The sequence below is a fragment of the Nicotiana tomentosiformis genome, chromosome 10, assembly GCF_000390325.3.
Source record: "Nicotiana tomentosiformis chromosome 10, ASM39032v3, whole genome shotgun sequence".
Classification (NCBI taxonomy): Eukaryota; Viridiplantae; Streptophyta; class Magnoliopsida; order Solanales; family Solanaceae; genus Nicotiana; species Nicotiana tomentosiformis.
In genome coordinates this window covers 16030332-16041881 of record NC_090821.1, presented here as the reverse complement: position 1 = coordinate 16041881, position 11550 = coordinate 16030332, and the positions used below count along the sequence as shown (strand labels likewise).

At 39.6% G+C, this 11550-nt stretch overlaps 1 protein-coding gene across 1 annotated transcript; it reads right to left on the bottom strand.

Moving 5' to 3' along the window:
- Positions 1-1035: 1035 nt before the first annotated feature.
- Positions 1036-1776, bottom strand: LOC138899803 (uncharacterized). Its single transcript, XM_070186498.1, has one exon. It carries the CDS (start codon positions 1774-1776, stop codon positions 1036-1038), a length of 741 nt encoding a protein of 246 aa, XP_070042599.1.
- Positions 1777-11550: the final 9774 nt, after the last annotated feature.

Genomic DNA, 11550 nt, shown 5'->3' with positions numbered 1-11550 from the left:
TAGTCTTTGGCTCGATAGCAAAGTTCCCAATGGGAAACAAAGCTTGCTATCAGACCAAAAGATATTTGACCGTTCACGAGTGCTTCTTCACTACAAACCACTGGGGGTGGTTAGATAATCTTTGGCTCGGTAGCAAAATTCCTAATGGTAAATGAAGCTTCTATTGGACCAAAGATTATCCAAGCATTCATTAGTGGAATCCTCAAAGGAGCAAGACTTCCAATGTTCAAATTCACATTCTTCGCATTCGAACACGGGGGGGGGGGGGGTGATATGAGAATACGACAACTTGATTGCCACAGAAACCGCGAAATCCGAGAACAAAAATGTCTCATTGGGATCGGGGACTGCATAGCCAGCCCCGTAAAAATAAGTTGTACAAATTAGTCACAGGTAATGGCAATTTCATTTTCAGCAGAACGAATGCTTATGTACTTTTGAAGATAGACGGAATAAAATAAAGTCCTTTTACTTTTATCTTGTTTCTTGACCAAACGATGAATTAATCATTTGAAAGTTAATCAAGTACTTCAAATGCTAGTGCCTAATGAATAGGAGACGTCCTCTCCAAGAGCACCGTAAACATAAGAGATCCCTCTCTTATGAAACCCTCACAGTAAAGGGTTGGTTCCGGAAGAGTTTATGCCCGGAACCCAAATGTTATCGGGAAATAATGCACCCGAAGCCTTGCATAAATCAATGCAAAAAAGTAACTTTGCATAATACATAAACGAAAAATAGTTTTATATATCAAAAAGTGCCAAGTAGCACGAGTACAAAAGGAAATATTAACAGAAAACAACAAAGAAAAAAGAAAGCAAAAAACTAAACTACTGCATCAACAGAACTCGGGGGAAGAGAAGTATATGCGCCCCTAGGAGAAGTAGGCGGATCTGTCGTCGGCTCGGGATCATGGCCTTCATCATTATCCTCTTCAATTTCCTCCTCAGTTCCCTAGAACTTGGAACTAGAACCCAAAGAGTCAGTTGCATCGGGCCAAGCCGGGAGGCGCCTTCGTGCGGTTGACTCCAACTCTCAAGCCTTAGCGATTTCAGCATGAAAATCAATGATGCCCATGATGTCCTCTTCCAATGTTTTCCTCCTCATGTTATACGTAGAGTATGATTTCTCAATAATGGCAGAATCCGCTCGGTGCTGGAGTTCTAATTTAAGCTGATCGACCTCAGTCGAAAGGCTTTCCGTCTCGGATCTCGTGGCCCTAAGGCTGAGATCAAGGTCACGGATAGTGGTCATATGAAGCTTACTATGTTCCATGACCCTCTTATACTTCTCCTCCATCTGGGCATGCTTCTCCTCAGCAGCATCGGCCTCTTCAGCTTTGGAGTTCAAAGCTTCCTCCAAATTATTCAATCTCTCAGTAGAGGCAGCCTCGTGCTCGGCAGAAACAACTATAACATTTTGAATCTCACACCATTTAGCCTTGGATTCTTGAAATTGTACACTTAACTGGGAGGCTTCTTGGCTAAGGACCACCACTTCTTGCTCGCTCAGCTGCAACTGAGCCTCCAACTCACTAGCTTCAGCAGCTTGTGCTTCCAGTGCTAGGAGGCGAGCAACAACTTGGTCCCTCTCGGCCAGAAGTTGATCAAGCTTGGATGTAAGATTTTTCTTATCAAGGATCAACTTCTGAAGTCCCTTAGAAGCAAATAAATTACCATGCGAAGCAAAAATCCAAGTTAGAAATCTTGTCATAATAAATCCAGAGAAAACAGACAGTAAAAAGAACGAGTACCATACCGTTGTTGCGTTGTGCATGGTGTTTTTTGTCATACACTCCCCCGAAAGAGAGTGTATTTTCTTCATGTCTTTCTCTAAAGCTAGTGGCTTCAGGTAATTGGTGAGCTCCACTGGCGTGGACAATAGATGGCACTTGATAGAGACCAAGAGGGAGACACTCCTCCTCCTATAGGGATGTGCAGAGGGGGGCGAATAATTATGCCCCAAATTCCCATGGTCTGAGGACTAGGGAGGAGGGACATCATCCTCTCAGGTGTCTGCGGACGGTAGGGGTGATGTAGCAGTTACTGGTGATGAAGGTATAAACAGCGTGGAAAGAGATAAAGTTGATGGTGTTGTGGGTTAAGAAGTAGGTGCGGCAAAGGCAGTGCTAGCTGTAGGTTGCTCACCAACTGAAGATGGAAGTGACCCAGTACTCAGAATCACAGTACCAGGAGAAACAACTATGACTGCAAAGGGAGAATTGGCATTCTCCACTAAGTCATATTCTCCCCAAAGCGGATAGGCATCATCCTCGGTTGGGATTCTAAGCTCTTCAAACTGAGCATTTTGTTGAGCTGATGAAGGTCGTTGTCTCCTTTGTAGGGAATCCCTTTCATCATTGGCTTCCCCATCATCATTAATCACCATAGTGACTACGACTGGCTCGGGCATGGATTTCTTCTCCTTTTTATTCTTGCGCTCGGCTGAGGAAGAGCGTCATCTTTTTGGTTGGTTGTTCTCCAGACGGGGACTTTGAGAGGAAGCACTTGCACCGGAAGCGGATCCGGTAGTGCCTGTTTGGGTGAAGGCCACCTTCAGTAACCTCATAGCCCTTACGGGATCAACCAAAACATCCTCCTAGGGGATGGTAACAGAGCCCTACAGAAGACCTGAACTCAACGAAAAAAGAAGTTAACCAATTTTATTATACACAAAAATGAGATAAAGATAAGATTAGTTTCACGAGTCAACTTACCATGATTTTTGGCCTTCCACCCGTATTTGGGGCCAGTTCTTTCCACTGGCGAGTCTCATGCGTGGTGATGTCCAGAATTTTCTAAACCCACTGATCCAAGCCTTCGATCATTAGTGGTGTCCACCGAGTTTCTAAAATAATGAAAAGAGAAAGATCAATATCAACACAAAACAACCTTTTTTCATAGAAAAGACATACGTTGAACTTACGTGTATGAGTCCATGACTCAAGGAAAGATGGAATTATGGCCGGGATGATATCCCTGGTGGCAACAACAATGAACTGATCCAACCATCCACGGTCGTTGTCATTATCCATGCTGGTGAGCAAAGTATGGTGGCCACATTTGCTGAAATTTATTACTCCCCCACGGAAAATCTTGGGGGAGTAGAGGTTCATCATGCGAGCCAAGGTGAGCTCTTTTTTCGTCTCCTGGCATAGCCGTCATAGACAGGCTACCTTCCGCCACACCGAAGGGCCCACCTATTCCAATCAAATATGGTATTTGTGGCACAAGTCCAAAATCACGAGGTCAATTCCCCTATTAAAAAAACGCACCCAAAGTGAATGGGTACGTTAAACGTACATAGAGCCCTTCTTAGGGAAGGTTACTCGATCCACCAGTTTGGCAGCGATGATGTTTAGATCGTGGCAGTCACAATCCTCCTTCACAGTAGGAATGCTAGAAGGACAGATGGAAGAAGGGTACACACCAACAGCCCATGTACGAGAACTTGTAGAAGGAAACTTCTCTTCGAAGTCATTGGCTGTGTTGAGTTTTCTGGGAATGATGGTGCTCACCGTAGGAGGGGCATCATCATCAGTGTTTTCTTTATTTTTAAGAGAACTTGAGTTCTTGGAGGAGGAAGCCATGGTTAGCAGAAGGTAATAAGAGTTCTTTAAAGAAGAAGATTAAAGAAGAGTGAAAGAAAGAAAGAGTTGAATGCAAAGAAGTTGAGAGAGTTCGAAGAACTGTGAAGTGTAAAAGAAGAAGAATGAGGCGTATAAGTAAGGAAATAGGTTGATCGTGGATATGATTACCTTGAGAATCGACAAAAATATTACTAAATTGTGGAGTGATGCGTGTTCGAGGTATCAAATGTGCAAGCGTCAGAAACTTTTCAGAAGGAATTAGAAATTATTTTTACCAAAACAGGAATCTTCACCAACTTCCCGATTACACAAAGATGTGCCACCGGAAAGCAGGGGGACTATCTGTTTAGGGTAAAATTTGTTCATATTAAATACTTGAATAATAAAGTGACACATGGAATCGGAGAGAGACAGAAGACGAAGCAAGTGGAAATCAAGACCGAGGACGACAACTTCAGTTGGTACCGAGTAGACCCCGAAGGGAACATTGCTGACGAAGACAAACAAATATTTGCCACCCGGTGACATTCAATGAAGAATATTCCTCAATATTAAATACATAATCCACTACATAGAATTTTGGCATTCATGGCCTGCCGTTATACATTCATCAATGGCCCCTATAATTGTCATTTAAGAGGGGCTTAATCCTAGGACCTTGTTCCTTATGCGTAGCAATAAATAGTGACTTCAACAGCCATTGTAAGGGATACGAAAATTCTGATGAACTTATGCTACACATTATCCTAAGCTGAATAATACTTTATTTTCAGTTTTTTGATATTCTTATTGCTATCTTCGGAAGCCTTGCTCCCGAAACCAAGTTGTTTACTGTCTTATCTCGATTTTGATGCTATGTCTTATATTTTATTTAATTTATTTATCACTTTAGGATTGAATTGATTTGCTTGTTTATAAACTACGTTATAAATTTAACTGTATCATTTTACGGATAAACAGATACTATAAGTGTCTGAACAATATTGGATAGTACAAAATGTATCAAGAAACCCCTGAAGAGCTAATTGTTTATCTAGAAGACATATGATACCAGTAGTGTCCGAATAATATTAGATCGTGGATAAAAAATGAAGGCTCTCGAAGAGCTTATATTCAAATATGTCATTCATATTATATGATTGTGGTCAAAATATATTCTCTAGTAAACCCAAAGTTCACTAATAAAAATATCTATCATAATGAGACTACAAATGATTGAAAGATTGAAATTCTTCATGTTTTCACAATCATAGGGAGTAAAATAATATGTGTATGAGAAGTTACTCGCCTTATTCTTTAATTTTTACTACATCACGTGTCACAGTAAACTAGAAGTTTATTAATATAAAAGCAGTCATAGTAAACTAGAAGTTTTACTAAGGCAAAAGTAGCTACAGTAAACGAGAAATTTGCTGATACAAAAGTAGCCACAGTAAACCAGAAGTTTACTGATGCAAATATTTATGCCATAGTAAACTAGAAGTTTATTGATGCAAAAGTGTATGCCATACTAAACCAGAAGTTTACTGAAAGATAGCACATGTCATGATAAACTTAAAGTTTTAAAGGAAAAATAAGTTATCAAGCGGTATAATCGATATTGCGATCCCATGTAAGTATGATGAGCTAATTGAGAATTATGATAAGCATAAGTTGAAGAACTAAAAGACTCTTCAAAAATTCTCTTGTGTTGCTTGTTCTCATAATAAATTGATTATACCAGCTAAAGTTGGGACTAAGTCCCTTGAATTCTGGAAGATATAAAATGTGAATATGTGCACATTCAACTATCATGTGAACCACTTATAGATGCATATATAAGATGGTTACATATGTGTTTATTGTCAACTTGTAGTTTGGTATGAAATTGCTTTTCTCAATTAAGAGCATAATTTTTGGATTATATAATCAAGACATTTCATCTTGATAATGTTGGTTTATATCCAAGCTAGTTTAGCATTGAATATCTCCTATTAATTGCTAAACTATTGCTTATGAGAACAAAGTTTCTTGTGTTGGTCTAAGATTTTCTATATTGCATATATCAGCACTTGTAATGCATCAGACCAGCAAGATATGATAAGTTCTCCCCTCATAATTGGTTCCGGATCAGAAATTAAATACTTTTACTATCTACCACAATGCACAAAGATAAGTTCCCCAAAGAAGATTGAGGGTATATGTTAGTTTTTCTAACATTAGGGGGATGGAACAAGCAGCTGAAAAATATATTATATGAATCGAATTATCATTAGTACGATCCTCATTAAAGAGATAATTCAAGTCAAATGCCAGAAGCATTTGTTGATCCAAAATTAAATATCATATTTCAGATGCAAATCCTATTAAAATTAAATTCCACGAAGAATAGAGTTTACTGAACACATGAAGCGTGGTAAATCAATCGGTTCCAAAGGTAACAACACTTGAAAAAGGATAAGAGCAAATGATCATAATAAGGAAGAAATGAGCTCTAGAAGAGCCCACGAAATAACATTTCATGAAATCCCAAAAAAGGTTCAGGTACTTAAAAATAAAGAAAGTGATGAGATCTCAACAAGTTATGTCGCGTGTGAACTGATACGATATTGTGAGGATCAGACCTGTAGTCCAGACACCTGAAGATGTCATACTATTTAGATGCAAGTCATAACTTATATGACTCATTTGATCAAATTTATATCAAGATCCCTGAAGGATTTAAAAGGCTTGAAGCATATAATTCAAAGTCTCGAGAAATGTGTTCAATCAGATTACAAAGATCTTTGTACGATTTAAAGCAAAGGCAGATTGCTAGACGAAAGACTGTAGATTGCTATTGGAGATCAGATTTCTATTGGAGTTCGATCACTTGAAGTGAATAAGGATCAGTTCCGACCTCCAGAAGAGGATGAGGAACTCCTTGGTCCTGAAATACCCTATCTCAGTGCAATTTGTGCACTTATGTATCTTGTTAATGCTACAAGGCCTGATATAGCATTTTCTATTAATTTAGTAGAAATATATAACTCTTCACCTACATAAAGATATTGGAACGGGATTAAACATATATTGCGATATTTAAAGGGAGAATTCGTAAAAGGAGATAGAACAAAACACATTTCATCAAAGTTATTCTTCACACATGATCTCCAGAACAATGGTAATATCGTTGTGTAGCAAATCCGTTCAAGTGACAATCCGACAGATTTATTCACTAAATCTTTACCAACTTCTACTTTTGAGAAGATACTATACAAGATTGGAATGCGGAGACCCAAATATTTGAAACAATATTTTTATCAGGGGAGTAACATATGTGATGTACTCTTTTTCCCTTACTAAGATTTTTTTCATAGGGTTTTTCTTGTAAGGTTTTTAATGAGGCAGCTAGCAATATGTATTACTAAATATGTACACTCTTTTTTCTTCACTAGGATTTTTTTCCATGGGGTTTTTCCTACTAATATTTTAACGAGGCACATTATCTTTTAATGAACATCCAAGGTGGGTATTATGAAAATATTATATTGTGGATATCCATTTATTATTCCGTTGTAGATAATCTTCCTCAAGAAGATTACCCATTTAGTACTCTATTAAAATTTATCTACAAGCAGCTGATGCAGGCAGGTTATAAGCAACTCAATGAAATGATTTGCACCATCTTCTTATTAAATAGGCAGGTTGTGAGTAGCCCATACGGATAGCTTACAATCAGCTCAAGAAAAGCCTTGCAGTTGCTTCCTGAAAAGCCTTGCAGCTGCTTCCTGAAAAGCCTCGCAGCTCCTTCCTTTCTTCTATAAATAGAAGAAATCCCAGTTCATTATGTACATCAATTTGAAGTTGAACAATATATCAATCTCTCTCTATACTTGCCTACGATTTATATACTTTTAGTCTTTATTTTATAATATTATCCTATTTTTTTATTAGTTATTCCTTCAATTTGTTTTCGTTTATCCTCATCAAACAAGTTTTCTTTTCATTAGGTCCACTTGATGACAAGGTCACAACTAATTCCCTTCTAGTTCCACACTGTACTTTTGACATCCTTCAAATTGGTTACTGACGCATTGCTAGCAATTACTATTTCAGTTTAAAAGAATCATCCCCCCTAATACTCTATGCCCGGGCTCAGGCTATCACTCAAATTTGTGGTCGACCAACTTCTTCTAATACTACTTGTTACATAGGACAGTTTAACATAAAAGACCAATATTTTAGTTAAAGAACTCATTCAATCAACAAGTTCTCATAATCTTTCTCTTTTGGGATAAATTATCTTAATTACTCCATTATAGAAATGCAAGGAGTGAAATGGATATTTGCACCTCATTCCTCATTGTGGTGGAGTCGTCGATCAATAGGAAATTATTTGCTTATACTCAGATATCTATAGATATAATAAGTACATTGTGTGCGGGTAAAATCGGGGATAAAGTTACTCCCGATTTTCTGTTGAAAAGTAAAAGACAACGCAACTCGTTACTAGCTCGAGTAAGGCCGAGGGTGCCTGCAGATCGGGACTAGGAATGGATAGATGATATTTGGGAATCAAACATGTCTGAACCCGGAGAGATCCCAGCTCGACCAATACGAAGAACCAAGGGTAAAAGGAAGAAATGGTTGAAGAAGACAAACGGAGAGCCGAAATGTCCGCCATCAACCGGATATTACGGCGTAGATCACGCTTGATTTTAGCTGTAGATCGTGTTTTCATGAGAGAAAAAGAAAGGAAGAATTTTTACCTTATTTAGACTTGTATTGGAGTTAAAATTCCCCTACTATATAAAGGGGAGAACCTTTTCATTTTTTGGGTCACTGTTGGTAGGCATACCAAAGCAATAAAGTTTACTTTATCTTTTAGTAATTATTCAAGTGTTCTTCAGCTGTTCATCCATCTAGTTGTAACCGAGCTCCATTCCGAGGGCTCGATTGGGACTGGTTCTTAGCATTTGAATCTAATACTAGGCTAAATTATTTCATCACATTTGGTTTAATCGTTTTGTCTCCTTTAATTCAATTACTTTTTATTCTTTGATCATTCGTGTTAAATCAAATTATGTGTCTTTTAAACCGCGTACAAATTCAATTATTATCCTTTTAAGGGTAAACATACATGATATGCATCTTCTTATAAATTATTATCACTTAATTATTGTTCATTAAGACACGTTATCTCCTCAATTTCATCACATACAACAATAATTAATATAATTTAATATAAATATCACGGAATTTTTTATTTTCTTCTTTTGTTTTTGAAATGGACCACTTTCTTTTGTTTTTGAAATGGACCACTAGAAAATGTGTGCGCCTAATTTGGATGCCACCTCCAATTTGGATTTGCAATTAACCTCTCATTATCAATCTTGAGCACTCTTACCTTTTCAACAAAAAAGGCATGGTCCTGTTTCATTTTTGAAGCCTCCTTTTGGGATTTCTATAGCGAATCTTGGAGGGCGGAGCGGTCGAACATGTCCCTAAGGACTTCATCCTTCTGCTCACAGGGAGCTTTATACATCTCTGTTAGCCGGAGCTATTCCTTAAGCTCGAATTCGAGGTGAATCACCTCCATCATGGACCCGTGAAAGCTTTCATGGTGAAGCACCGAGGCCTGAGATATAAAGAAAGAAAAATCGTTAAAATAACGTTAAGGAAAAGAGAACTCATTAAGATAAGAGAGGAAGGTATACCCTATTCATCACCTGTGGAGCCTTATTGAAGAGGCTTGGACCGTCTACCTCATTCATCTTCACTTAGTCCTCTTCGGTTACCAAGGAACGGAGATAGCTGGCCACTCTGACTGGCCCGGATAGCATGCTATTATCTTTCGGTACTGTGAACATGACCGTCTTCTTCTGTTTAGGGTCTACACTCGGGGCAACAAACTGCTTCTCGAGCTTTGGGCTCGAACTCGGCCCACCTGACCTCGGGTGCACGGCCCTTTTTGGGAACTCCAGTGGCCAAAGTCGGAATAATCCTCCAGCATGCCTACGTCAAAAAATGAGTTAAGGGCCTCATCCACGGCCCGGGATGCTTCATTCGGTTTTTTTGCGATGTCCCGAGCTTCGTCTAAAATGGCCTCCATATGAGGCGGTGATCCCGAAACGTGGATGACATCAGCGTTTTCCAAGGCATCCCTCCTTGGGAGTGGAGAATCTTTTTGTGAAGCGGTAGCCACTTGTTCTTTTCCAAGCCCTCAAGCCAAGGAAGACTCAGCCTTTCTAGTGTCTCCCTTCGAGGCCACCAACTCCAGGACGACATCGATCGGCACGTGAGTGACGAACTCCAAGTCAGCGTCATCCTTGGGAAACTCCTTGACCCGATGAAGATCCTCAGAATTCGGGACCCGGGCACCTAATGCCTTTTTGGTGCTTTTTCTGACCCTCAACACGATCCTTTTCTTTTTCTTAGCCTCGACAGGAGCGTCCGAGTAGTCAAAAGACCTTTTCTTCTTCTTCGTTTTCTCCTCCTCCTTCTTTGCAGCAGCTTCGATAGTAGGCTATAGTGAAGCAGAGGGATTTGTAGACGGGGTCGAGGCCACGTCCTCTGAGATTTCCCGAAGCTTAGTGTTCTTAGGCAAACCTGTGTAAAGAAAAGACTTAGTTATAACAATGGCACAATAAGAAATGGCCAAGAAACAAATTCAACCAAAAAGGGGAGGGGACTCACTGAGAACGAGCCTCCTACTTGCCTTTGGAAAGCTTGCACCACTCACGCTTGGGATAAGTGAGTTTCTTGCATATACTCTCGACCCACTCCCTAAAATGTGGGACCGCATTGGGAACTCGGGCAATAGCTGCATGTCAAATGAAATAAATTATGAGAAAGAAGAGTAGATACAAAAAAGTACTTCGACAAGTTAAGAGGAAGTAAACTTACATTTTGAGTTCCACTTCTCGGGGAACGGCATAAATTTGGAAGGATGAGGTCCTCAGTCTTTATTTGAACAAACCTTACTTGCCAGCCTCGATTTTTGTCCTCATCTATGCAAGAGAAGGGAGCTTTCTTTACCCGACGGGCGAGCTTGATTAACCCCTCTCGAAAGATCCGAGGGCTGTAGACTCGGAGCGTGTGGTAAATTGTAAACCGAGGCTCCTCCGAGGTGTTCGCAAAGTGAGGGAGAAGGGTCACGATCCTCCAAAAGGACGAATGAATCTGCCCGAGGCAGATTTTATACCTCTTGCAGAATTTGAGGATCACCGTGTCAACCAGACCGAACGTGAAAGGATACGTGTAAACACTTAAATATTCTTCCACGTGTATTGTGATGTCCTCATCGGGACTGGGAATGACTATGTCTTTTCCTTCCCACTTGCAGTCCTCTCGGACTACTTCAAGCGTCTCCTCGGTGATGGAGCAAATGTACCTCCACGCTTCTTCACTTCAGTCTCCTTGTGCGGAGGCTTTCTCGACCTTGAAGTCGTTATCTATGGAGCATCCTCCAGGGATGAAATACGTAAGGGGAGGTTCTGGGGCTACTAACAGAAATGCTGCCTCGGTACCAGCGGCCGAGAAAAAAGTTATCGGTGCAGTATTTTGGGGTACTGATTTCGAAGTCTTAGCCATTTCTATGTGAGAATATGAAGGTTTGAAGATTTAGTATGAAGATTTGAAGATGAAATATGAAGATATGAAGATGTGAAGATGTCACAACCTGAAATTCCAACCCTCGAGATCGTGATGGCGCCTAACATTTTACTTGTTAGGAAGGCCAACATTAGCTATATTTATTAACCATTCTAAACAATTTACATCCAATGCCAACAATAAAACTGAATAGTCTAAAATATGGTGATAAACTAATAAATGACATAATCCAAATACGATCCCAGAAATCAGTGTCACGAATACATGAGCATCTAGAGTACTACTGATAATGGTCTGAATAAAACATAACTGTTTGAATCCAAATAAACAGCTAAGATGATGTAGAAGGGGACTTTAGGGCTGTGGACATTGTGCAACTGTACCTC

Coding starts and splice junctions, on each gene's coding strand:
- LOC138899803 (XM_070186498.1), bottom strand. CDS start 1,776: ATGCACAACGCAACAACGGTATGGTACTCGTTCTTTTTACTGTCTGTT.